General features: G+C 37.8%; 1 protein-coding gene across 1 annotated transcript in view; it reads left to right on the top strand.

Moving 5' to 3' along the window:
- The first annotated feature begins 258 nt into the window (after positions 1 to 258).
- The window catches only part of TTC8 (tetratricopeptide repeat domain 8), a 44,622-nt gene continuing 17,140 nt past the window's right edge, over positions 259 to 27,740 (top strand). Inside the window, exons 1-7 of the mRNA XM_082318306.1 lie at positions 259 to 388; positions 8,944 to 8,973; positions 14,668 to 14,788; positions 18,349 to 18,412; positions 18,565 to 18,724; positions 19,645 to 19,734; positions 23,416 to 23,460. Of these exons, the coding sequence (XP_082174432.1) occupies positions 281 to 388; positions 8,944 to 8,973; positions 14,668 to 14,788; positions 18,349 to 18,412; positions 18,565 to 18,724; positions 19,645 to 19,734; positions 23,416 to 23,460 (618 nt within the window). The 5' untranslated portion in view covers positions 259 to 280. The remainder of the gene's footprint in view (positions 389 to 8,943; positions 8,974 to 14,667; positions 14,789 to 18,348; positions 18,413 to 18,564; positions 18,725 to 19,644; positions 19,735 to 23,415; positions 23,461 to 27,740) is intronic.

Raw genomic sequence — 27,740 nt, 5'->3', positions numbered from 1 at the left:
CCTACGAGAGGCTCCTGCAGCGCGGGGCTCGGCCCAGGAGCGGGGCGCAGGGCAGCGCGCACGGCCCGGCGGCAGGGCCCCGCCGCGGCTCCCCCCGCCCGCCCGCCTCTCGGCGGCCTCCCGGCGCGGCGCGCAGGCCCCGCCAGGCCGAGGCGGGGCCTGCCGTTTCCGCGGCAGCAGCCCGGCCGGCCGCGCTCCGCCTCGGGCCCCGCTCGGCAGGCAGCGGGCCGGGAGGCGCCGGGGGCACAGCCGGAGCCGCCGCGGCGGTCCCGCCGGCGGGATGGGGCTGGAGCCGCTGTTCCAGGCCTGGAGCTACTTCAGGCGGAGGAAGTTCCGGCAGTGCTCGGATCTCTGCTCGCAGCTGCTGGAGAGGCCGCCCGGCGAGCAGGTAGCGGGGGCCGGGCCGGGGGGCGCCGGCTGGCCGGGGCGGGAGGCGGTGGTGTCGGTCGGCAGCGGGCCGCGTCCCCGCTTCCTCGGGCCCGGCCGCCCGGCAGGGCGAGCAGCACGGGACTCCCTCTCTACCTGTTGCAGCCGCCGGAGCGGCCCGGTGTGACCACCCCCCCCCCCCCCCTCAGCGGGCCGGGGAGGGCTGGGCCGCGCCGTGCTCCGCGGGCAGGAGGAGGAGGAGGAGGAGGAAGGCCGGGCAGCGCCTTCTCACCGAGCTCCCCAAATGTCTCCTGAAGCGAGGCGGTGAGCGGGGGGCTGCCGGCTCCTCCTCAGACAAGCTCCTGGTAGGACCCCTCCCGCCTCAGCCCCAGCCAGGCGAGGAGAGGGGAGTGGTGCGACGGGTACCGTGTATGGCTGGGAAGGAAACCGTGGGGGTAGTGGGCTCCCAGGACTCCCCACAACAAGAATTTTAACTCACTCAAGGTTTTGCAGAGTTAAAGGAAGAAAAGCCAAGACTGAAAATCAGGTCTGCTTAAGGATGTTACTGTTGATTTTCCACAGACGTTCAGATATTACAGTTGCTGTGTGGACTAAACCTCACAAGGCACCCATTTTAGCTCAGCTTATGTGTGAGCATTACCGTGGGACAGAAGGCATTTCCATTCCTCTCTCTTTGCTCTTTCTTCATCTGCAAAGTCTCTGGAAATGTTGGGCATGTGTTGTTCAATACCTGCATATTTTCGCACCCTTCTGTAAGAAGGAAGGATTTGAGAATGTTGTTTCTGGATTAATATTTATATGCATGTAAACATTTTTTACTGCCATATTTGGAAAACAGTAATTGAATGGACTTTATCTTCATCATAAATACTTTACAGTAAATTAATAAGTCTCTCAAAGCATCCTGTAGCTACATATCTTGAAGGCAGTTCTTTTCATCACAAAGGAAAAGTCTGTAAAGAAAGCTGCACAGTCACACAATTGTGTAAATGTAAAGCACAGTAATTGTTTAAACTGGTTTAGGGTAGATATTTAGAATATCCTTTTGTTTATGTTATATACTGTAAGGCATCAACAAGGAGCCATCAGCAGAAAAAATTTTAGCAGAGAAGACATTCCAAGAAAATTGGTCCTGAACACTAAATGGGATTGAGTGTTAGTTCTGTGCCAGACCTGTATCATTTATGTGTATTTCCATTATTGGGTCTCGATACATGTAATCTTTGCATGTGGAAGTACAGCACTTGATTTGTGATAAAAACTTTTGAGGCAGTACAGATAATAACAGTAAATAAGAGTACTAAAGGTCATAGTGCTTCTGTTGCTATTCATTTATAATTTTTTTAATTAGTAAAACATTTTCCAATCTATGGTCTCAACATGGAAATATAAAGACAACTGCATTTCTACTGTGTGCTGAAGCTCAAGTATAAAATTGTTTTGTTACACCTGGCAACTGCAAACTTTTGCTGGGCTGTTTCCAGTAGCACTGGGGAACTTGTTGAAGACATCTGCAACTGACAGAAGTAGGGTAAGGAACAGAAGGTGTACAAGGCTGGGAAAAAGGTTTAGGAGGAAGATAACACATTGTCCTCGGCGAAACAGGATCTTACGTACCAGCAATATGAGAGTTTTTCCAAATACTATATAAAATTGGGACAAACAATTGATCACTTTAATTTAATCTTTGAAATGATCACACCAGTCTGTAAGCTTTGTCTTCTATAAGAATGAAAGAGTGAAAACAATTAAGATAATTATGCTTTGAGAAACAGTGGAGGACGGGGATATGAGTGGTGTCCATACTCCATCAAATCACAAGCTTTTAGAAGAGGTCCTATATGAAGTCTCTGAATTTTAAGATCAAGTTTCAGCAGTGTTTTGAAAAGACTTCCAGGTCATGGTTGCCTGAAAAGGACTGGACTTTATAACTTCAGTATGTTCGTTTCAGAACTATATTCCTGTTCATCGTTTTATGTGAAAAAGGTACTCTTCATCCGCAGTGTATTTCAAACCTACTGGAAAGTTTAGATGGAAGAGAAATGGCTCTGCTTTCTGTAGAGGCAAACTTGAAATATGGTTAGTGTGGCTCTTGGCCCATCTATTATCTATCTATCTATCTCTTATTAAGAGCTCTTTTTAAGTAGGAATTAATGACTTCTAAAATATTTTAAAATATGCCTACTTTAGCTTGGAAAATATCAGTTTAAGTATCTCTTTAACATTATAAAAGTGCATGGAATGACGTTTCAGTCTTTCTCTGAAAAGAGATTTCATAGAGCAATGTTCAAGTAAAGCACATCACAAGTTTGCAGACACCAGCAAGTGGTTTTTACTCTGTATAAGTACTTTATGTAAGTGGAATAACAGTTTAGAGACTTTTTAAAAAATAAAATAAATGAAGAGGTGGCTATTAAGCGGCAATTCAGCATATTTCTTCAGAAGGATCATGGCGTATACTGTACTTCATGGTGTATAAGGTAATGGCTACACAGCTTTCTTCCATCATTCCTCTCTGTTAGTCCAGACAAAGAGCACAGCTCCTGACAGGAGAAGACGTGGCATTGCTTATACCACCTGTTTATTTTGGTCCAGCAGGTTGGAGAAACCAGAATATTGGTTAAATAACTTTCAAGAGTGCAACTTGAACCAAACTCAAACCAACTCAACATACAAAATCTTACAGTTGAAATCTCTTCAAGTAAAACGTTTTCTGATTATCTAGTTAAAATATAGCTTTGACATTCATGGCAGACTTAACATGGAATGGTATTTCTCTTCTTCAGTTAGCTGTGCTCATGATGTTTTTAGACTTTATGCTTTTTATTGTAATCAACACAAAATCTTAATATTTACTGATTATCTGTCCAAGTAAGCATGTATTTTATTATTCTGCTTCTGATTTATAAAGCCTTGCAGGTCTTTTCCCTAGCTATGTTGTTGCACTTTCAGCTCATTACTTTCTAGCACTTCTTGCTTTCAGGTACCAATCTGTCACGTTTCCCCTGCTAGACTTCAGGTACAGAATAAAGGAAGTAGTAACGTGCCTCAAGAATGTGTTTTATATGTAGTTGAAACCTTACAAACTATTTTGAACCTACTTAATACGACAGAATGAAAAAGCAAATCATGTTTATGTATTGCAGCATGTATAATTTGCATTCAATAGAACCGTTATTTTTATAAAGCCTTTGAAAGATACTAAAATCCAAGTCTGAACACTGAGGTAATTAGAACTCAAATAAGTGACATACATTACTTAATTCTCCTGGCTTGCCTAGTCTAATACTGTTTTACGTTATAATGTATTTATTCTAATGGTAGCATATCAGTTAAGTTGCTGTAGTTGTGAATACTAGAAAAGTGATCTAAGATTACTTTTTTTTAAGGTTAATTAAGAATCCAAGACCGTTCTCAGGCAGATTGACTGTTGATTCCCTAAGTCTGTGTTACTTTTGAAGGTGGTGTGTTAATGAAATCAATAGTTCCTAAATATTTTGATCAAAGTTTATTTCTGTTTTCTTCAGCCACCTACCAGAAAATGGTGCTGTCTTCCATCTGTGTGAATTACATTAGTAGTATTTTAGTATAACCTGGAGAAATATCTAAAATCAAGTAGTATCATTTTTGGTACCTAACCAAATATGTGTGGTTTATTATGCTTAAAAAACACATAGCAGTTCTAAAACATTTAATGGTCAGAATCTTAATGGCAGCACTTCTACAAATCAGGCCCAAGATATGTCATGTTGGGCACCAGGAATTCAAAGAGACAAATGACAACACTTACAGAAAGTTTGGATTAAGTGAGCTGCTGTGCAGCACCAGGGAATACTCAACTGCTGTAATCACTGTGCCATCTGTTCTCATCCTCTTGTCCCATATTCCACTAAGCATGTGCCTCCCAACCTCTGCAGCCAGGGAAGGAAGGGTCTTATAAGAACAGTAGCCTTGGTCACTCTTCAGGGATTCAGTTCTTTGAACAGCATGCATTAGGATATGACATAAACCAAGCCACGGGAGATGGTATCCTTCAAAGAGTTGCTCAGGAATGGTTGAGTTAAACTGTGACTGTGACAGGTCAGAGCTTCTTCACGCTCAGACAACTAGCCTTCTCCCTTCTAAGACATGTCATGTAACAATAAGTAAGTAAAAGAACAGACTAACACTGCATAATCTGAGAGTGTTTTCATGCCTGAAAGAGATGACCTTGCTTGTCTGAAAGCCTGTCCGTTTTTCCCAGCTCTCAGATGGTCTGCTAGATGATAGCACCACTCCTGCTCCGTTGCATCTGCAACACAGTCACAAAACTATGGGCAGCTGAAATCAGCTTTCTACGATAGCCTTAGAAGTAGGCATTTTTGCCAGTCACACTTATAAATGTAATAAAAAATTTTCTTGACCCATACATCTTGATATATCTCTTAATTTACCACTCCCTGTACTTATAGCTTAGTATTCAGAATAAGTTTTCATCAGAAGTATAATGACATCTCAGAAGTTCTCCTTTAAGAGTATGGTAAAAGATGATTTGAAGGTCTCAAAAACAAGTTTACTGATAATCCAGTCGATATTTACGTGTACATGCATTTAGAAGCTATCTTAAATGATGTAGAACTCTCTTTAAACTCTGTCACCAGATGCGGTAAGCCTTAGGAGATTTTTAAGGTATGGTGTTGACTTTTAGCCAACTGGGCATGAATCAGGAATTTCCTTACGTAGCAGTATCAAATGCTATGCTATTATAAACTTGAATTCTTAAAGAACACATCAATGAAATCAAAATATTTTAAAATCAATTATGTTTTCCTGAAGAGTTCTTAATGAATAAAATGTGCGGAACATCTTGATAGAAGAATAATTAGCTGCTACTGAGCTGGATTTTATGGAAGACTGAAATATTTTTTTCTATAAAATGTCCTGTGCATTTGTCCATTTAAGAATTAGGAATATAAATTTTATTGATGGAATTTACTTCTATGCTGACGATCTTATCTCAGGATAGATAAAAGCTATATTTTCTCTGAGTAGCATTTGGGCATATAAACACATGTATTTGGGCATATAAACACTGATGTTCTGTTTAATTATTTCCTATTGTAAGCAAACAGGCGTTGTCTTCTATGTTTATGGTAATAGCATGACCTAGAGGAAATACAATCCAGGGCTGTCGCTGTTGATCATCCTGATTAGTTACCTAATCTGATTACTCTTCTTTGTGTTCCGTATGTCAGATGCAAGGCAATAGCCAGCACCGATGTATGAGGCTTGCTTTAGTTTAACAATTAAAAAAAAATGCCTAATGTAATTAATACACATACACTAGGTGTCCTGCCTTTAACTTGATTAATGGTCTGCTCTGAAGGTTTGCTTTTGTTCATTCGTCCTTTCTTCTCCCATGGTGAACTTTCAGCTACTATTACTTGCATACTGTTTTTTCTAAGGTCATAATAAAGTTGTCACGGATATATTTATGTTCATGGAACTTGATTTGACAAAGTATCTTCAACTGAAATCAGTTATTGGTTCAAGAGACTGTAATTATTAAGTTTATGCATGAAAATTAGTGATACATACAGGGAATGTATGTTCCTGGGTAATGTTTTTTCTGTGTTTCTGCTCTTAATCATTTGAAGAGCATTTTTGGAATATACTGATTTTAATATTCTGCATGTATTAAATCATACTTACCTGAAATTAATTGTAGAGTAAAGCTTTATTGGAATATAAGGTATGTAAGCTTGTTTCATTCCCTCTTCTAGGCTATAAGCATCAGAAAACTTAATTTTTCTAAATATTTTTGGTCTCCAAATAAACTGACTTTACACATTAACTTTCATTTTAAAATGCCCTCAGTGGATTTAGAGATCTGGGTTAAATCCTTCCTTCATTGCTTTTACAATCTTATTAATTTCAAAGGAGCTTTATATGTGTAAATGAAGAATAAATTTGACCTTTTGTTTTGAGATACAAGCTTACAGGGCAATGCTATTTGTTAATCCTCTCAAAGAAATCTTTATTCGGAATCTAGTTCGAGTGGATTACTTGCATGAGTAGCAACTGCTGGATCCACCCATGTTAAAATATATTATATTTTAATGTTAATTTTTATTGTTCCAGACTTGTGTTTAATGGGAGGGTTCTATCACCTGCTTGAGGGTTATTTAAAATCTTAAGTTACTACTTCTTGTCAAAAACTGAAACATTATATTGGGATGTATGAACAATGCATACTATCACCTACCATTATGAGAGGGCAGTGTTTTTAGTAAGTATTATTGGTCAACCCTACCTTTTTCCAAAGTAATGAGGGATGTAATTTCTGAATTTTTTAGTAATATGAATGCTCCTACATAAGCAAATTTGGTTTATTTTTAAATTATTTTTTAAACTAATGAACAGTGCCTAAAGTAAGATACACATCTGTAACATCAAGGCATTTTTGAGTTAGTGTTGATGTAACATTCCTAACCTTGTCCTTCTTAGTTACTGTAGCACATATGGTATGGAAGATCACCTACTGCTCTTAAACCATTTTCTAGTACACCATATGTGCTATAACACCTTGGACACAATGGGGTGAATAAAATGCAAGCTGAAATATTTCAATGTCCTTTTCTTTATTACTTAGAAAGCTAGAACAGTTTAGAAGATGAATACTATAAATAAAACAACATATTAGAAGAACTTGGAGTTCATTTAATCATACAGCTAAAATATAAAGGCAGTTTCAAGTGCCTTAGTCAAGCCCAGGTACATCACAGACAGCTGACATCCCTCAATTAACGTTTAGTTCCATAGATACTCAATTTATAAGCTGTGTTATGCATTCTAACACCAGTGAACAGGTTTGTGATTCCAAATATGATCCTTAAAAGGCCACGGAAATTCCAGTACACTACAGAAGTAAGATGCAAGAGCATCACCAGTCTTCAGGTCCTTGCTGTCATGGAATTTACTGAATAAAAATGCTCAAATTGAAAGAAGTAGACCATGTCTTATACTACAGAGTAAAAGGGCGAGCTTGACCTTGCCATTCTCTTGGTGAAAGTGAGCCGGCGGTGTGTCCTGGCTGCAAAGGAAGCTAACAGCACGCTGGGCCATGCTTCAGCTTGAAGACATTGGTGTGATCTAATAGCGGTCTTCTAATACATTCAAGGAGGTTATCGAGAAGATGGAGCTAGGCCCTTCACAGTGGTGCATGGAGTGAGAGACAGCAAAGATAAATTGAAATAAAGGAGGCTTTGGCTTGACAAAAGGAAAAACATTCCTCTGTAAGGACAGTCAGGCACCAGAACAGGTTGCACAGGGGCATTGTGCAGTCTCCATCCTTGGAAGTTTTCAAGACCCAACTGGGCAAAGCTCTGAGCAACCTCAGCTGACCTCATAGCTGATCTTGCTTTGAGCAGGGCTTTGGACTAGACACCTCCTCCTGAAGTCCCTTTCTAGTCTGAATTACTCTAAGGTTCTATATTCAATCTAATATAGCTGGCTTAACTGTGATAGAGTTACACAAGGCCAGATATGTAAGAAATTTTCTGCTGCCTTTAGGAGCAGAAGTTATGTGACTCTACAAAAGACTAATAGTGATTTAGAAAAAGTGACATCTGTCTCCCACCTTCCCTGTCTTTCCCCCTAAAGCTAAGTAATGCATTAGAGAGGAAAAATTCCTCCCCAGTTCCTGGAAGTGAGCAGCAGAAGCCCTGAAGGATAGTTCAAATATTGTATAAACATGATAATTACATGATATATGGTGATAAACCTACATTTCCTATTGTTGGTATTTACTCACTTTTACTTCAAGTTTTCAAGTAGATGCAAGTTCCTGCTTTTTGGCTTGTAGGAAACTTCATCTGATAGTTTTCCTTTTGTTTATTAGATGGTGCAATAAGCCATTAGTTTGACGTTTATTCCACTTACAGCATTACTGTCCAGAATACAATGAATATATCATTTCCATCATAAAAGTACGAAAAAAATTCAATATGTGCAGAAATTTTATGTACTTCAGTGATATCAGTGTGATCACCATCAGCAGCTAACAAAGGTGCACAAAGATTGATTTTATTACATAGGCATTCTAAAGCCCATGGCTTAATAATCTGGTTAACTTTTGAGAGATTTGCTTACATCTTCCAAGCTTTCCTTTTTCCTTTTTCCTTTTTCCTTTTTCCTTTTTCCTTTTTCCTTTTTCCTTTTTCCTTTTTCCTTTTTCCTTTTTCCTTTTTCCTTTTTCCTTTTCCTATACCATTTTTCAGTTTAGTAATTCTGTAGTGTTAATCTAAGATTTGGCCAACATGATCCAGCAGAAGCAAGAAAGCAAAAGGTATCTGAAAAATGTACGTTCTGCAAATCTGCTTTCATTATGTAAAACATCGATTAGCTCCCTAATGTGTGTAAGTTGAGATAATGTAATAAAATGGAAATTTGGATATATGTGTCAGAGAGACAATGTTTGTGGAAAATGAGGTGGTCACAGAGTAAAGTTCAATTTTTTGTTGTTCTTTTTATTGTTTGGCATTTCCATTCCTCAGCTTCTATTTCCTCTGTTTTCAGGAGCCTGATTCTGAATACACCGTGTTTCAGGTAAATTCTTTTCATAAATACAATTATTAGATACAATCATTAGAAAGAATTTCTGATACACTGAATAATACTTGTTTTGTTGTTAAATCTTTAATGGCATATATTTGTTTTTCATCATTGGTAAGGCAGTACATTTGATAAGGGGTATTTTAAATAGGCAGCTTTATATTTGATAGAAGTTTATTTCTCTCATGTATTTCCTGTAGGTTTATTCAAAGGTTCCGTAGCTTAGTGCCTTCTAAAAGCTAAATTGAATCTATTTTGAACGGAATGACCTTCATCTGCTGATGAGATTAGGAAAAAGCCAATGTGTATTTCACAGACAGAACAATGTTTGTGCTCTTAGGGCTCACTTTCATGTTTCATTTAAGGCGATGTAATGGTGGGCTGTTACCCATGCCCTTCCTGCTCCTACAGCTCATTCTCACTGCCTACCTTCTGTAGACTCTGGTGGTCTTGAAGCTGCATGATGATGCTTTGCATAAGTGATGGAAGACGGAGTAATTGATTAGTTTTCATTCTGTCCACATTAGCACTAGATTACTGCAATGGGAAGAATAGTAATGTGCAGGTGGTGGCATGTTAGGTTAGCAAATGTAACGCCCATCTACAAGAAGGGCCAGAAGGAGGATCCGGGGAACTACAGACCTGTCAGTCTGACCTCAGTGCTGGGGAAGCTTGTGGAGCAGGTCATCCTGAGTGCCATCACACGGCACGTGCGGGACAGCCAGGCAATCAGGCCCAGTCAGCATGAGTTTATGAAAGGCTTCACTAACCTGGACTCTCACAAGGTGACCCACTTAGTGGATGAGGGAAAGGCTGTGGGTGTTGTCTACCTGGACTTTAGTAAAGCTTTTGATGCCGTTTCCCACAGCATTCTCCTGGAGGAACTGGCTGCTCATGGCTTGGATGGGCGTAAGCTTCACCGGGTAAAAAACTGGCTGGCTGGCCAAGCCCAAAGAGTTGTGGTGAATGGAGTTAAATCTGGTTGGTGGCCAGTCACAAGTGGTGTTCCCCAGGGCTCAGTATTGGGGCCAGTTCTCTTTAGTATCTTTATCAATGATCTGGACAAGGGGATCCAGTGCACCCTCAGGAAGTTTGCAGACAACACCAAGTTGGGCGGGAGTGTTGGTCTGCTGGAGGGTAGGAAAGCCCTACAGAGGGACCTGGGCAGGCTGGATCGATGGGCCAAGGCCAGTTGTATGAGGTTCAACAAGGCTCAGTGCCGGGTCCTGCACTTGGGTCACAACAACCCCATGCAACGCTACAGGCCTGGGGAGGAGTGGCTGGAGAGCTGCCTGGCAGGAAAGGACCTGGGGGTGTTGGTTGACAGCCGCCTGAATATGAGCCAGCAGTGTGCCAAGAGGGCCAATGGCATCCTGGCTTGTATCAGGAATAGTGTGGCCAGCAGGACCAGGGAGGTGATAGTGCCCCTGTACTCGGCCCTGGTGAGGCCGCACCTCGAGTACTGTGTTCCGTTTTGGGCCCCTCACTCCAAGAAGGACATGGAGGTGCTGGAGCGTGTCCAGAGAAGGGCACCGAAGCTGGTGAAGGGTCTGGAGCACAAGTCTGATGAGGAGCAGCTGTGGGAGCTGGAGTTGTTCAGCCTGGAGAAAAGGAGGCTGAGGGGAGACCTTATTGCTCTGTACAACTACCTGAAAGGAGGTTGTAGTGAGGTGGGGGTCGGTCTCTTCTCCCAAGTAACAAGCGATAGGACAAGAGGAAATGGCCTCAAGTTGCTCCAGGGCAGGTTTAGATTGGATATTAGGAAAACTTCTTCACCAAAAGGGTAGTGAGGCATTGGAACAGACTGCCCAGGGAAGTGGTTGAGTCTCCATCCCTGGAGGTATTTAAAAGATGAGTAGACATGGTGCTTGAGGACATGGTTTAGTGGTGGACTTGGCAGTGCTAGGTAAATGGTTGGACTTGATGATCTTAAAGGTCTTTTCCAACCTAAACGATTCCATGATTCTTTGATCTTTTGGCTCCAGCTCACAGTCAGAAGAGATTAAATGCAACATGAAATTGCATCTTTAAATACAGCTCAGTAACATATTTTACAAGTCTCCAATTGCATTCCAGTGAAGTCATGCAAGTTGTTTGCATACAAAGTCGTTTCAGTGAAATACTGCCGGATATGTTCTTGACTTGAAAGATAACCCTTCACAAGTTAGTTGTTGTGTTCTGGGGTTTTTCACTGTGTACAGAATAAAATTTATGATAATGGAAAAGATTACTGGAGAATGAAACCTCTCAGAAATGTGCGTTGACAGATTCAGAAAATACATTTAGGTTTAGATTTTAAGTTTATCTTTTTTTAATTTGGTTTTTGGACTTTTCAGGAACAAAAGATATTTGATTCAGTGACAAACCAGTTCTCAGGAACTAAGTGAAAAACGCTTTGTCACTTTTCTTTCTGGAGTACAGACTTCCTAAGAAATACTATATCACGTTTCTGTACTTACAGTACTTAAGATATTGCTTCCCTCTTTAGTTACTATTAGTTATTGTGAAGTTCTGTTCTGATTATGAGTTAAGCAAGCTAAATCTGTTATTATGTTGTGAATATATGGGTTGTCTGAAATAAGCTGTCCCTTTCTTGTTCCTACTGTTTAAGTGCCCATTTCATAAAAATGCAAATCTTCTTCATAAATGCCAGACATGTTGCTTGTCACGAAACAAAATTATCGACCCCGCAAAGAGAGAGCAGATAATATAAATGCAATCTGAGGCAACAGTTTGAGTGGACAAACTTGTGCTAAGTCGATGTGTAAATAATATTGTCATGTGGTTACTCAGAAATGTGTGCATTTATTTTTATGGCTTTTTGTGATTATAAGTGAGCCTTCCTCTCACTGTTGGCAGTGTGGTTCTTCCAGTTTTGTGCTGCTCTTATTCATTTTAATTGAAGTTTTTCAGCTGAAATTCTTCTGCATTAGTTTCAGATTAAACCCTTACAGGTTTTCACTGAGCGAAAAATCTGTGCATTGTACCATAGTAAAGTAGTAAAATTCTGTACTTTTTTATGAACAGAATTGTTAAAATTTTTCTGAATAACTGAAAACTGCAATGCAGAAAGTAGGCCTCATACAAGGATAAAGTAGCTATAGGAAATACCAGGACTACAGGTGTAAATTCTTTATAGATAGTCAGCAGAAGTTGAAATTACTGAGCTGTTAAGAAAATCTCTGAACCTTGCATGAGTTTTAGGTCTCATGTGATAAAAGACACGCTTATGAACAAAAAAAAAAGATCAAAATTTGTTGGGGAGGGTCTGTTTTAACAGAGAAATGTGCATCACTCAGGTTTTCTTTTAAAAAGTAGAACAATAGCCATATGCCGTAGTTCTAATAAAGTCCTATGTGATTTTTTTTATGAATGAAAAGGGTGTCAGAAATGTCATTTAATTCTTTAGAAAAAAAAATCTTTTTCCTACATCTCCCTTTGTGTGCCAGTATACATGTCTAATTCCTTTTCCCACACCTCAGTTTTTCAGATATTCAGCATAACTGTGTGCATGCACAGAAATGATACTTCTGTTTCATATGGGTCTTGTAACTAGTAGTTAGGAATTTTGAATTGTCTTCTTGTCTCCCAAAGTAAAGGTCATCTTTCTATAGTTTAAGTAATGAATTTGACATTTTTCTCTCTCTTGCTGTTTTGATCAGAAGTCCTATAACAAACATTGCTGCAGGCAATACTCTAATCTACAGACTGATGTTTAATTAAGGAATAATATGCAATATTTGAATTTATTGTTGGCTGTGAAGCCTCAGACTAGGAGCTTAAGACTGGAAGAGCAGCCTAAGGAATCTATTTCTTATGACAGATATTTGTCCAATAATGACAAAAAGACATGTTGCTTTTAAAAACACATTATCTGATGTTTGTTACTGGAAAAATCACCATGATATACTTATGTCTATGTTAAGAACTGGCCCCAGTTTTAGCAATTAGTGTAGAGAAGTTTCTACTTTCAGTTCCCAGGAAAAGGTCATTACTATGGGCAGCTTTTCTTATCTCTACTAGGAAATTAGCCTGTGTTTGGCCATACTGAGAGCTCTAATTTCAGCATGTTCCCAATCAGACATGGTGATGTTGTCTTCAGACATATATGCCTTTGAAAAAAAGCAGAGTACCACCAAAGTGTTAAAAATTCAACAAACTAAATACTTCTATAGAATAATGAAAAACAGTTAAGGGTGTTGAACATCTAACTGCAAATCTCAATGCGAATTAAAGGTTGTCACCCTACTACATAACAAGAAACTAAAAGATGATAGAGCAGATCTGGATTATGTCTGTCTGGCCTAGATTCAAATCATCCTGCCCTGTTCCTTCCTCTTCATACCTGAACAAAGATTTCTAATTGTGGTTGAACTGGCTGGCTAAATCCCTCCTTTACTTCTGCTTGGAAGAAAGAGCTTTTAAAAAGAAGAGTTAAATATTTCAACATTTTTAGATATACTTTCTTTTTGACAGACAGTTATAAAGTTGCATAGAAATATGAGGGCAGTGTAGAGGAAGGGGTGGTCTGAGACATGATGCATGAGAAGTGTCCCATTAGATGATTACTTAAATTCTTAAATAAGCCTGAGGTCCAGATCTCCTATCTCTTATTTAAAGAGCAAATGTTTCCATGTGTTTGATCTTTAGTTCTATTAAGGTGGCATCAGTCTGTTTCTATTTTGAAATGTCTCCTTAGCAAATATTAAACTGCTTTTCCACAGACTGCTGTACCCTGTGTCAGAAAAGAAACTAACCTAATTGTTTTGGCAGTGATTTTTACTGTGGAAAATTTATGATGATCTGTTCAATATCTGAAGGAAGATCAGGGATTGGTCTTGTGGCTCCCTTTATCATGCCAGCTCTACGAGTACATTACAGGCATATTAAGTTATCAAAGTGGTTGGATCTGCACTTATTTTGTTGGTACTTCCGTATGGCTGCCACTGGTTTTTCTTTTCCCCATTGATTTGGTGTCTCTACAGTCTACACAAAGCTTGTCACATAGGCTAGAATTATGCTTGCCTTTCCACACTGCTCATACAATCCTCCAAGACATTTAATGTAGTAATTTGTCAGTTCATTTCACTAAAAAGTACGCCAATAATCTCACAGTCTGAGATGCTTAATGTATACATTTACACATTTTTTACAGCTGATGCTTTGAACAAAGGAGTTTTAGATTATCTTTCTAAAGACTGTCACTTGTGGATAGTAATGTACTGTATCTGTAACTACTGGTTGAAAGATTTTCCGTCTTTCTCTACAGAAGATGCCTGGGAAGGGCATTATTTTGCATTACAGTGGTTTACTTACCTTCTTCTCCCATCCCAGTTTAAATAAGGTGTCTGTCAGCAGTGGGTTTTGAATGGCACTGATAGCTGGGGATTTCTTCAAAAGCACAAGATCTCAGAGAATTGCCTGTGACCATGACTTTTCATGAGGCATGAAATTCTGTCCTCCAAACTCAGTTACTATAGCTGTTCTACTCCAAAAGAGTTGTCTAAAATCTTGGTCCCCTTTCCACTTCCATCAGGCAACTGATGGATATACCCAGCTCTTTAAGTACCTTATTCAAGCCTATTAAAACTGTGAGGGGAAAAATAATAAAAAAATGGCAAAATTGCTGATTAGAGTATTCACTTGGTGTCTTGAAGATATTTTACTTTTTACTTTATCCTTATTCAGGCTGCCTGGAGCCTGAAAACACGAGCTTTGACAGAAATGGTGTACGTGGATGAAATTGATATGGATCAAGAAGGAATCGCAGAGATGATGCTAGATGAAAATGCCATTGCTCAAGTCGCACGTAAGAACGACTTTCACTTAAATATGTTGAAGCAACAAGAGCTCTTTTGGTCAGGATTGTCATCTAGCATAAAATAGTACATACTGAGGTGACCTGATATGACTTTTAGCTATTGCTACAAAGAAGGGTTTTAGATTTTTTTATGGTTGCATGGCAATGTTGAGATACACCACATGATCTTGATGTAGTGCTCAGGCCTGTCAGACAGGGGTTGAAACAAATAGTGTTTTGTCAGCTTTTCCTCTACATCTCTGTACTCACTAGCTCTTTTCCATCAGGGCATTGATTTCTTTTACTCCTTTCTGGCTTCTTTAGGCACTGTGGGGAAACTAGAGAAAAATATATGCCCTTGATGTACTGTGAATCTCATCCATATGCCTGTACTGTAGGCAACAGTCTGGCCAAATCTGACATCACCTTTTTGTATCATTTCCCGCAAACATTTTCTGAACTGATATATTCTCTTCTGCTTTTCTCTACTTTTTCCTCTCTTCCTTCCCAGGGCAGTTCTTCAGCCCTGTCACTGTTTCTTGTATGCAGCTTTTTTCAGCATCGTCAGTTCCCTTCTAAGTGGGCAGTAATTAGTAGTCTTCCACTACTTTTTGGCATTATTTCTATTTTTCTTTGCTTCTTTAGTACAGTCCACATGGGAATTTTTATGCATCTTATTAGATGTGGCTCTTAACTACCTACCATGTCAAGGAATTAAAGGGAAGAACTGGACATAGGCCAGAACTAATATTTGAAACATTAAAAGCTTTTCTCATCTGGATAGAAGTAGGCAATTACATATCTATCTGATTACATTTTTAAAATTTGTCATTACATGCTTGGTCACATATAAACAGTCAAGCAGTACTCAAGCTGTGTTTATACATTATGATAATCTAATTACATGTATCTGTCTTAAAACAGCATAATAATATAATTTAGACTTTTATTTTATTTTATGTCCCCTGTGGTAGAGAAAAAGTCATTTGATTGAGAAATAAGGCATCCTGGAAAAATATGTTCATACTGTATTTAAACAGAAAAAAGGTGACTTTCTGGATAGTGTGTCACAGATTTCAAAGCCAAAGAAAATCATTATGATAGTGTAGCCTGCACTCCTGAATCATTGAGATAAGACTTTGCTATTCGTGCTTCAAATCCACTAGATGTGCCTGAGCTAGTGTATAGTTTTTCAGAAAGTATAAGAACTTTCCAGAGGGAAAGAACCCCCTGCAGTCTTTAGTAAATTATTAAATTTGCTAGTTTTTATCAGTGTATGCCGTATCTTTTGTTGGAATTATCAACTATAGCTCCAGCTGTTGCTTCTTTGTGTACATTTTATGCCTGATATGAAATCTTTATTTTCAAAGGCGTATTTCCAAAGTAAATAGTTAAAAATGTCATATAAGTCATCCAGCGATCTTTTCTTTGGTAAGCTAAACAATCTTCTCATTCTGAGGTATATCTTTTAATTTTTGAGTTGAGTCTTGAAACTCTCTTCTTAAACCTTTCCAATTAATCTGCGTGCTTTTTCAGTTGTAGTCAGCAAACCAGACAACAGTCCACTGACACACAGAAAATAAATTTTTATTCTACAGCTTGATTTTACTTTCTTTATACATCTGAAGTGTTTTTCTGTTACACTTTTATATAAAAAGTAAGCACAGATATCACTAGGGAGGGTGCAAAGAGGATGGGGACAGTGTTTGCAGTGATGCCCAGTGACAGGACCAGAGGCAGTGGGCACAAACTGAAACACAGGAGGCTCTGAACATCAGGAAACACTTTTTTTACTGTGAGGGTGGCACAGGTTGCCCAGGGAGGTTGTGGAGTCTCCCTCCTGAGAGATATTCAGAAACCGTGTAGACAGGGTCCTGGGCAACTGGCTTTAGGTGGCCCTGCTTGAGCCTGGTTGGACCAGATGACCTCCAGAGGTCCCTTCCAACCTCAACCATTCTGTGAGTCTGTGATCACTTCCACTTTTACACATGATTTAATAAAAATGGGTGCTTGCTGACTGTGGCCTTTTTCTTTTGCTCTTAAAGTGTGTTAGCCATGGTTGGTCTTGACTCAGGATCTTTTACTGTGGCAAATCTTTCAGGATATCCTCCCCCACTATAATTATAGCTTACAGACTTAAAAATTTGTAGCCATGGCTCCCATATTGCAACTGGTATTGTCTGTACTTTGTGTACTAAGCAGTGCAAATCCTTTTGCATCAGTTACGTGTCCATTTCAATTTTGCATCTCTCCTTATCTTAGTTTCCAGATTAAACTATGTTAATAATGATTTTGCTCTCAGTCTTGCATTATTAAATAATTACTAAATTGTATAGGGTCCACTGGAAACAGCTACTTTTCTGTGGTTCCTCTTCAGACATGTATAATGAAATCTGTCTTCCACCAGTTTTTAAATTTTTATAATTTTGCTGGGTTAATTTTCCATCAGTCTTGTTTATTAATAAAAATGACCTATAGCATCATTTTACAGAAAATTCCTAATATGTTACCTTTGGACTCTTAACACCATTAATTTTATCAGCTAAGGTTGTAGTCTTGTTTAAAAGTGTTACCTTGACAACATAGTTTTTAGAAACTCATACTAATTAGTGTTATGGATAATTGCAGCTATGGATAATTGCAGCTATTTCATTAACTAGGGAGTTAAAGGAGTCAAGTAAGTAGATGAGTAGCAGTGATTTGTCAAGAACTGGCTGTGTCAACTTAAATCTCCTTTCTTTCTGTACATGGTAACAAGCAGCAAACAGACCAGAAGGTATAGATGTCTCATCTTGCTTTTAACCAAGTTTTTAAAAACATCTCTTAGACATTCACTTGGGAGGTTAGAAAAACTGACAATAATCAAATGTCAGTGAAGGTGATAGAAAATCTACGTGCAGGAACTATTCTTAATATTCCACTGTCAAAACAGAAATATGTGAAAAGGGGGACCCTTCATCTGTTCACCTGGGCTCAAGCCAATTCAGTGTTTTCATTGACGACCTGTGGATATGGATGAGTTTGAACTTTACTGTGCGCTAAATGGTGGTTGGGGGGTCCTACATGGGTCTAATGACATGAGATATCATTCTCCATCTGCCCTGTAGCTGAAGGTTTTGGGTTACTTACTCAAGTTTGGGTGCTATTTTAGTCCCAGATAGAAAAGATACCATTTCAAATTAGTATGATCTCATTGTTCCAGTAACCTGTCTTACTTCAATGCTTTCTGTTGCTCCTAAGGTGTTCTTAAGAATTGTTGTGGGTTAACCCCGGTAGGCAGCTAAGGCCCACACAGCTGCTCACTCACTTCCCTCAGGTGGGGTGGGGGAGAGAATGGGAAGGGTAAAAGTGAGAAAACCATGTTCATCGTGGCAGGTTTCTTGCAATAGTCTGACAATTTATCAGTAGCACAGTGCAATATTTGTTTTTGTCTTCTTTGTCTAGTGCTATGTCCGCTCAGTTTGAACAAAGAAATTTCCAGTTTATTGTAAGACAAAATAACTTTTTAAAGTCCCCTGGATGAGGGTGTAGTATCTCAATGTGAAGTGAGAAATGCTCTTATTTTATAGGACCAGGAACGTCTTTGAAACTCCCTGGAACTAGCCAAGGTGGAGGCCCCAGCCCAGCTGTTAGGTATGATTGTTTATTTTTAAAAACTGTGACTAGTTGCAAATGAGCAAATCCTAAATTTAGCTTCTGAAAATTAAATGCTTCAGATACAAGTGTTTAAATTCTCCATCGATAAATACTACTCAACATAAGGATAATGTGCTTAACATCTTCAGGCCGGTAACTCAATCAGGAAGACCTATTACAGGATTTGTGAGACCCAGCACACAAAGTGGACGGCCAAGTACTATGGAACAGGCTATAAAAACACCTCGAACAGCTCTCACAGCTCGTCCGATTACTAGTGCTTCTGGGAGATACGTCAGGCTAGGAACAGTAAGTTGTTTGACTGTTCTCAGAATGATGGCTTTCTTCGTCGTAGTGTCTGGTACAGTGATATTGTAGTTGACTTAAAAGCTGCATCTAAACTCAAGTTTGAAGGAGGTAAGCATTTTTAGATTTTTGTTTAAATTGTTTTCAAAGTGGAGTTTGAAAATGTTACTTCTTGTTAGTTTGCTAGTCTGTTTATATAAAAAAAAGTACATAAATTCACAAGTTCATAAAAATTAACATAAATTCCAAATTCACAAGTTCTGTGAGACTCATTTTTATTCACTGAAGGCCATGAAAAGACTATGACATGATTTCACCCTAAGTATGTTGAAACCTTCTCCAAGTTTTTCAGTTTACTACAAAACAATTATTAATCTCTGAGTGTCTGTCATTTCAGAAGATAAGGAAAATAAACTATACTAGTTTTATCCTGTTGGCAAAATTAATAAACAGCAACTGGCACAAATATGTAATACAGATTAACATCACATGAATGGCAAAATGTGGTATCTTCTCACAATTGCAGGTATGACCTGATCTTTCTAAATCTTTCTTGAAGATTTTTTTGTTATGTGTCCCAAATACCTTCAGTCCATCTAACAGTTAGTCTAAGCTACATGCTTTTAGGCACATTATGGAAACAGTGGAGAGAGGGAAGAAAAAGGTAGTTCCAAAAGGTAATTCATGCAGCCTCTTTCAGGGACTATATGGGAGTAGGGCAAAGTCCTGGCTTTCAGAAAAGATGAAATTCAGTAAGAAGAGTCTGTACTGTACGGCAGAGCAGTGCATCTACAAATGCTTTGTTTGGGTTTTTTGTTTTTTTGGTTTTGGTGGGGGTTTTTTTGTATACTATTAATATTTTGAAAACTTTCAGGAAGACTGTAGGGGATCTTCCCACTTAAAAACTTCTTTCTCCCCTTCAGGCTTCAATGCTAACAAATCCAGATGGCCCTTTCATAAATCTGTCTCGACTGAATTTAGCAAAATATGCTCAAAAACCCAAACTGGCAAAGGTATGTAACTATTTTGGTTAATGTTGTGATATCTTTTTCTTATTTTCTGGCATCATTCTAATGTAACTGTACATGGGATTGGGGATACAAACAATGACGAACTGTGTTGTAGATGTAAAGTTCAGAAAAATAATGTGTTACTTATCTTTTGACAGTGGTTACCAGACTTGAAATTGAAAATATGTCTGAAGAGGTCATGTTGAAAGTATAACCTAGGAAAAGCATTTGTATAGAATAAAATATTCCATTGGTAAATAACTTTGAACAGTGCATACAGGAGTGACGAAGGGCAACTAAAAAAAAAAAAAGCCAGGAGGAAAAAACCACAGCAGAACCCTCCTTAGGGTCCGGAAATACAGTTCTGTGTACAAATAGATGGCAATCCTGTCCTAAAAGTCTTCAAGTGGTTTGGATTTGTCTCTTTGATTTTATGGCATGAGTTAGCACTTTTTATATAAAAAGATTTCATCTTTTTGTTCAGAATTCTTCTTCATTTTCAGTTGAGATCTTATGATTGACAGCCATTGAAACAGAGACTCTCTGCCCGTAGAACAGGTTTATCCAGGTTATCTGCCCAACTTAGGGGTTTCAGCTCTGAGTGGTAGGGACCTAAGAGTTGTGTAATGATTTATCGCTTTGTGGCCTTTCGGTTGAATCTTTCCCCAACACAACCAGTTAGTTGTATAGATGAAAATGTTTTCTGTGCATACGTTGTTCACAAAAAACAACTGTTGGATTGAGACCAAAAACTCATTTTGCACAAGGTATCAAACAACTTTCAGACACACTCTCAGGGGCTATATTTGGCTAGCAACCTAGAGTTAAAAGAACCTGTATGTATTCAGTCTATTTTGAGAAACGTAGTGGTGAACACTGTTAGAAGACTAGCAGTACCTAATAATCTACTGGTGGGAATTAGCTTCTCCAGTCCAAAACTTTAATTAATAATTTTTCATAAATGATTAACAAATTCCTTTGCTTTTTAAAACCTGATCTAGACTGATTAGACTGATTGCTTTTCAATGTGGTTTTCAAAGGAAATAAATTTTGTGTGATCGCACTGTGTTCCTCACCCACTCCTTACATCTCTGTCCCTTGGCCTCTTAACCAAACTAAGCAGAAGAATAGACATCAAATATAGTAAGTTGTAGTCTGGTGAGATAATGAAAGACTTCCAGACTATCATCTGAGGGCAGTTACAAGCCAGTTTTTTATCAGTTCTGAAAAACCTGCAGGCCTTTTGTCCAATTATGTCCTTGCCAGCAGTCAGCCAGCACACACGTTATTCTAAATCCATCATAGTCTGTAAAATAGGGAGAATGTAAGAAACCTGGGAAGAATTAAAAAACACAAGACACATCTATAAGAAACTAGGCTGAGTTCTTCTGCTTGAACATAGCTAGTTTTTAATTGTGTTTGGTAACTCTATATACTATTTAAGTAGGTAGCTTAGCTTTCAGATGAAATACTTATTCTCAGCAACAGCTCTCAGGAATGAGAAACATATATAATTTTAACAATTTTTGTTTTTCATTAGCATTTTGTGGGACAATGGGGTAGCTCTGTCTTCCTTCAGTTTGGTATGAAAAGAGGCTTCAGCCAAAAAATGTAAAGCAACAGTCACAGAAACATCCATAGGCAGCAAATGTACTTGTCAGATTATGAAGCTAATACATTATGACATTAACATTTCACACAGAATGTAAGATCTAAGTTTAGATTTGGAGCTACATGGTTTTATAATGTTTTTTTAAACAAGACAGCATTAAGGCTAAAGTCAAGGCAGCAGGTGAGACTGTACACTGCACTATGTTAAGAATCATTGATTAAAGTTTTAAAACTTTTTGAGCTGTCACTTCTTCCAGGTGCAAAAGGGTGATAAATCTTGCAAATATTAAATTCACATAATTAGCCTGTCCATTCATGTTGGTATATACTCCTCCTACGTACTTCTTCCTTATGTGTTTGCAAAGTATACTCATCGCATCTTTTTTTAGGTTAGATTATCTATCTTTTTATTGCATGACTAGGTCTTCCAGTGTTTTGAAGTATACAGGAATGTGGCTTCTGTCTGACTAGCATCAGCCATGTTAAGGACTAGCGCAGGAAACCCCATAGTAGACATATGAGATATCACCTGTCGCCAGAGAGAGCCTCTGGTAAATTCAGTTAGCATCTGGTGTATGGCATAAAACAGGAGCTTTATCTTTTTTAGCTTATGGGTTTTTAATAGAGTTATTAAGATAACTGTAGATATTTTTATCCAAGTGAATGTTCAGTCATTTAAATCCTTTTGAAGGTCAGGTCCTATAGATAACAGCAGTAAATTCCTCGTGCCAGCCATGCAAGAAAACATTTTTTATCACTTTAGATTTACTCCCTTTTGCTGAATGCTTCCCTGTTATTGAACTAGAGGAGGAGATGTTCCACTACATCTTTATTTTCTATTCTTTTGTCATCCACCTATTCTAATCTCCCTATAAATGTGTTTTTGTTTATAATTCTTGAATGTCTTTTAATCATCCGTTTGGAGTCTTTTCTGGCTAAAAGTAGAAGAAAAGTAGGTTGTGGTTTACTTTCCTCACCAGACATGATAATTCATTAGTAATTCTCTAGTTTCCTTAAGGTAAATCTTTTAAGAATTTTGTCTAGGAAAATCTGGCAGAAGAGTCATGGAAGCCTTTAGTAGACTGCTGTTTCGTTCGTTCTTTCTTTCCTCATGGGGCAATACTTTCTTTTAGTTTTTTATAATGAATAATAAGAATTTAGAAAAACGTTCTATTCTTCTGAAGCAATTAAGACCTGGGATTTGTATGCAGAAAAAGGTCAAGTGAGTTGAACCATACTAGCACCCATACTACATTTCTGGGAATAGAGGCTTCCAGTCTCCATTTAGTTATCTAGTATCTTTCAGCATCATTTTACTCACTTAAAAAGCCACCCCCATTACCTGTTATATACTCTTCTATATTCTAGTGCAGAACAGCTACAAGGTAGTATGACTTGCTTAACTTTATACAGGAGTATTGTTGTGGGCTTATGAGCAGTTACCACAGCACAGCTGATGCATCTAACTTGTTTAAGCTTTGGTATTATGATGGTGTGTTTGAGTTTCAGAAGCGCAATATTGTTAGCATTTATCATTTACAAATAAAAAAGAAGTTTTTCCTTTACAGATTCCGAAATTCTGTATGGTTTAGAATTTTTTTTTTCCCTAAGGCAAAATTTGCTCAGCTTACATTCTTAACAAACCTATGTTTAATTGAAGTAGATTTTGCATTACATAAGCACCTAACTATACATTGCAAAAAGTCTTTGTTAGATCACTTGTTGATTTTACAGTTAAAAAGTCATGAAAATGGTATCAGGTTTTCAAATCTATATTCACTTTCAAATTATAGCTGACTTTAAGGACCAAAGATAAGAGACAGTTCCACTAATCTCTTGCAACAAATTAAGAATTAGAATGCTTTCCTGATAATGACAATGTAGCACATCTGTAGTTTTTGTCTATTCAAGTCTTAATTAAATGTAAATGTCAGCAATTGTGATGTGTGAATGTGATTGCTTTTGCAAAGAATTAATTTTTGCCTAACATAATCAAGACTCTGTATTACTCTAAAATAATATTACCAATTTTTATCTTCAAATATGACAATGTTTTAAATATTTTTCTGACAGGCATTGTTCGAATATATTTTTCACCATGAAAATGACGTAAAAAATGTGAGTAATTCGTATGTTCCATTTTCAGTTTTTATTAAGTATCATTCGGTTATTTCTGTCAGTATTCTGCGAAACTAAGGATCCAGATAGTACATCACATCTGAGTACAGAAGTGAAGCATTAAAAGTTGTTGAAGAGAAAGAAATCCTTTCTTACAGGGGTGATAATTAGGGATGATAATTTGCAAATACCAAGATACGGATTGCTCTCTTTTTTGAGAAGCAAAACATTCTAATACTTAAAATTAGGTCCCTCATCTGTCAACCCGATATGTTATATGTATCTAATGATTTCATGTTAACAGAATTTACTGGAGCCTGAGCAGTAGCTGAAACTACATGTCAGGTAGCTGAGCTGCCTAGAAAGTTCAGAGTTCCTGAGAGTAAGCAATAAGTTACAGAAGACTGTCTGTTAACAGAAGGTGAAAATATCTGACAAAATAGTTAGTGATTGAATTGAACATCATTTGGCATGTTAAACTACTGAGACTACTGTTTATGCATTTGGGTGAATAGAAAGGAAAGGTATTTGGTGAAACTGCGGAAAAATAAAATATCATTAGGACTTTGGACACTTTTTCTAGAAATTTAATTCCATAGTGCTGAGGTGTTTTGTGGCCTCAAGAGAAAGATTATATTGCCCATATGATTGTCTGTAACATTTATTCTCCAAAAGTTTTCAGAATTATGCAGTTTCCCTCTTACCCTATCTGAAATTTTTCTTATGTGGTTCTCCATATGTTACTGCACTGAATGGGTAAGATCAAGTTTGGGTACACATTGTTTAAACTTTCAGAAATAGATAAAGGTTGCAGAACTTTTTTGGCAGTTCACCCAGGGAAATAAATAATTTATGCAATGAATAAAGTGTCAAAATATTTCATTATTATGTTAGATATATGCACCCAGTTGATATGGAATCAAAATTTCTGCTTAAAGTTTGTTTGAAAGAACTGTTTGTGTCAGTAATGCATAGCTGACTAGAGAGTTATTGAATTTTCTGCAATACTAGTAACTGGTGTGTGATTAGATCTGAAGTTAAACTCTCCAGTTAATCAATAACACATAAAAAATATTTTGTTGTCGTTGACATAGATCAGAACCATTTCCAAATATACTGCTATGTGAAGCTTTTTAATCTACTATCAAATGATTGTAGTTGTACACTGTCAATTTATTGCATAGCATCCTCTTAAGAGGATTGAATTGCAATGCACTATTAATCCAAAATATGGTTGAAACAGTAAGTGCAGGTGTCGGAAATGTCAGAGAAATAACAATTAACATTTACATGTTCTGATACTGAATATCAAGAACGTGCCTGGGTTTTATGCCACTAATTAAAATTTATGTTGTTGGTTACTGAGAACTCAGTTCACTAAGAATAAAAGGGTCACTTGATGAGACACCACATGTGCCTGTGACCTACACATAAAGGACATGCAGGATCTCTAGGATAGACAGATAATTTCATATAATGCAAGGAATTTTCCAAGCACTCCAGAAAAAAATTGTAAGATGTTTTTACACTGTACTGCATGTATTTTGAAATCCTTGCTCAGAATCCCAAATCTCTGTCTTGCAGGAAAAGTTTTGCCTATGGTTTGTTATGCACCCTAGCCATTTGAATAAATATCCGTAAGCAAAGAAGTGTCAGCTTAGTCACTAGTGTTTATTGTGTAATGAGAGGGAGATCAACAAGTTTGGTTAATGATAGCATCTTGTAGGGAAAAAAATTGTGTCACGCCTCACAGTATGAGGTGCCTTTATAATGTAATGTGTATCTCTGAAGAGGTTTTTGTTTTTTTTTTTTAAATACTGTTCAGTTTGCTTTCTCTCTTTTGCTTTCGTTCCTCTTCTTCTGCACTTTCTGCACTGTTTTCAATATAATTCTGTTCTCCAAACTGTCCTCCCTTCCTTTTCAACCTCATCTGCATTAATTTTTCTTAAACAGATAAAGAAATACTTTAACTTCTACTTAAACTTGGCTGCATCACTGTTTATTCACCTCTCCTACCAATGGTATTTCACTAATTCATTTTCTTGCTTCTCCCTGAAAAGAATTTGGTCGCTTAGGATTCAGCAGAGAACCAGCACATATGTTAACTATTTAAAAGTTGATCTGGATCCTGCTTGATCACCCATTAGAACATTCACTGGCATCTCTTGCATCTTTGTGTTACCTGTTACTGTGTGATGTTGCACATTCTTAAAAAAAAAAAAAACAAAACACTTTTCTGCATGATATGAGATGAAAGAGCTTGGAAGGCTTGGAAGCCTGGGAAATTGGTTTAAGTTTGTGACCGTATAGACTGAAAAGCCTCTACTTGTGGACTTTCTGCATGGGTAGAATTGGAAAACCAGTTCCTGCAGTTTTGCAAATAAAACACAAAAGTAGTAGTGATGATATCCTTCCTTTGTCACTGTGCTCATCTGGAACAGTCTGTACTGTTCTCAACTGCATTATTATTTAAGAAGCAAAGGCAGTTTTATTATCTATCATCTGTTTAGTATTCAGCCAGTATATAGAAAGAAAAAAAAAAAAAAGCCTCAGCAATTCAGTTGAGAAGTATCATTAGTCCGTGTGTGTTCAACCGGACAAATGATGCTAGGAACTCGGTTCAAATTAAAAGTAAATACATCTGTACTCCATCAATTATCAGAAACGTGGGATGCAAGAAGAAGAGAGAAGCACGGAGCTTTTTCAGCACTTGAAAATGTATTCAAAAGTCTTTCAGCTTATTTAATGAAAAATTAAACAGTTCTCTGAAGAAATTACTATTACCCTAGCCATTATTGTTCTTGACTTGTTTCCTTTTAAACACATATACTTAATAACTGACTTTCTGTACCTCTTGAGCTATCTCTAAAAGCCGTTTTATGCACTAAATGCTGTAAGAGCAGGGCAGTTTAAAAGACTTGTCCAGAAATAGTTCAGCTGCTACTTTTTCAGCAGTAGACTGTGACATCATATTCTGCCATTATTCACAGGTGGGTAATGATGCCAAGATGCTTTGCCCTGAGGAAGAACAGTGAGTGTACAATATATACTTGGGGCCAGAAGTCATGACCTCTGATATTTCCTTAGTTCTTCCTAATACTCTGAAGTTTATACTATCTGATAGAAATCTATTTATAATGGAATTATGTTAGATTTACAAGCTACAGAAATCCGGAAGACATTCACCAAAAGAAATTGTGTTAAATTGACTATGGCTAATGTCATTTACTCAGCTATCTTATAGACTGTCCTGTGTTGATTTGTCTACAAACAAGACTTCAGTCAATACCTGTTGCTGGGAGAATTATTGCCATTCAACAGCATGTGAAAGAAGCGGCAGACACTTGCTATCGTTTCCATTTTATCTAATTTCTTGGTGCATACAATACTATGTATGAAGTTACTAAGTTTCAAACAAATGCACGTTTACCAATTTAATTTTGCAATACAATAGTAACTTACCACAACGCTGCAAGCTGTTTTCTACTGAGTTACAGCTGGTAGACAATTTGGAAGTGTTAGTTATAATGCAGTTTAGCTAGGGAAAGTAATGATAAAAAAAATGAATCTCAGAATCATGCTGAATACAGTTACAATTAAACAATCTACATTCTTTTTCATTTAAAAACAGCTCTGATGCATTCTTTAAGAAAAACTTTTTTTTTAAACAGAAAACCCATTAAGTATTAGGGGGTTTTATTACTATTAGTTGCACAAATATAAGAACTGAGAGTAAAATAAGTTTGTTCTGAAAGTCTTCCCAGGGCTCAGACTGTTATTGAAATGGACTCCTGAGTAACTATGCTAAGTGGTCTATGGACTAATAGTTTCAGCTGACCAGCATTTCCAGATGATGAATTATATCCTAAAGTTTATTAAAACTTTTGGAACAATCCGGGGGCGGGGGTGGTGGATTCCGATATGTACATTAGAAACAAAAATGCTTAAAAGGACATACCAGTATCTGCCAATCCACAATCCGTGCTGGTTTTCCCTTGTAGTTATTAATACGACTGCACCAACATTCCGCCATGCACAGGAGTGCAGGACAGGCATAACCCTACTGCTATTATAGATCGGTTTTATATTAACATGCTGTGCAGATTGAACATTGATTTGTATCTAAAATGTGCAATTAAAAAAGAAAGTTTGCAGCAAACTGAAATTGAAATATGCTAGCAGTTGATGTTGACATGGCAAGGTGAAAGCTTTGACTTTTGAAAGTCAATTTTAATCAATTTGCTAACATTTCAAAAGCCACATTGTTAAAAGATTTTGTT

The sequence above is a fragment of the Platalea leucorodia genome (genome assembly GCF_965183815.1).
Source record: "Platalea leucorodia genome assembly, chromosome: 7".
Lineage (NCBI taxonomy): Eukaryota > Metazoa > Chordata > Aves > Pelecaniformes > Threskiornithidae > Platalea > Platalea leucorodia.
Note: the sequence above shows the minus strand (reverse complement) of the source record. Positions and strands in the feature narration are given on the sequence as shown.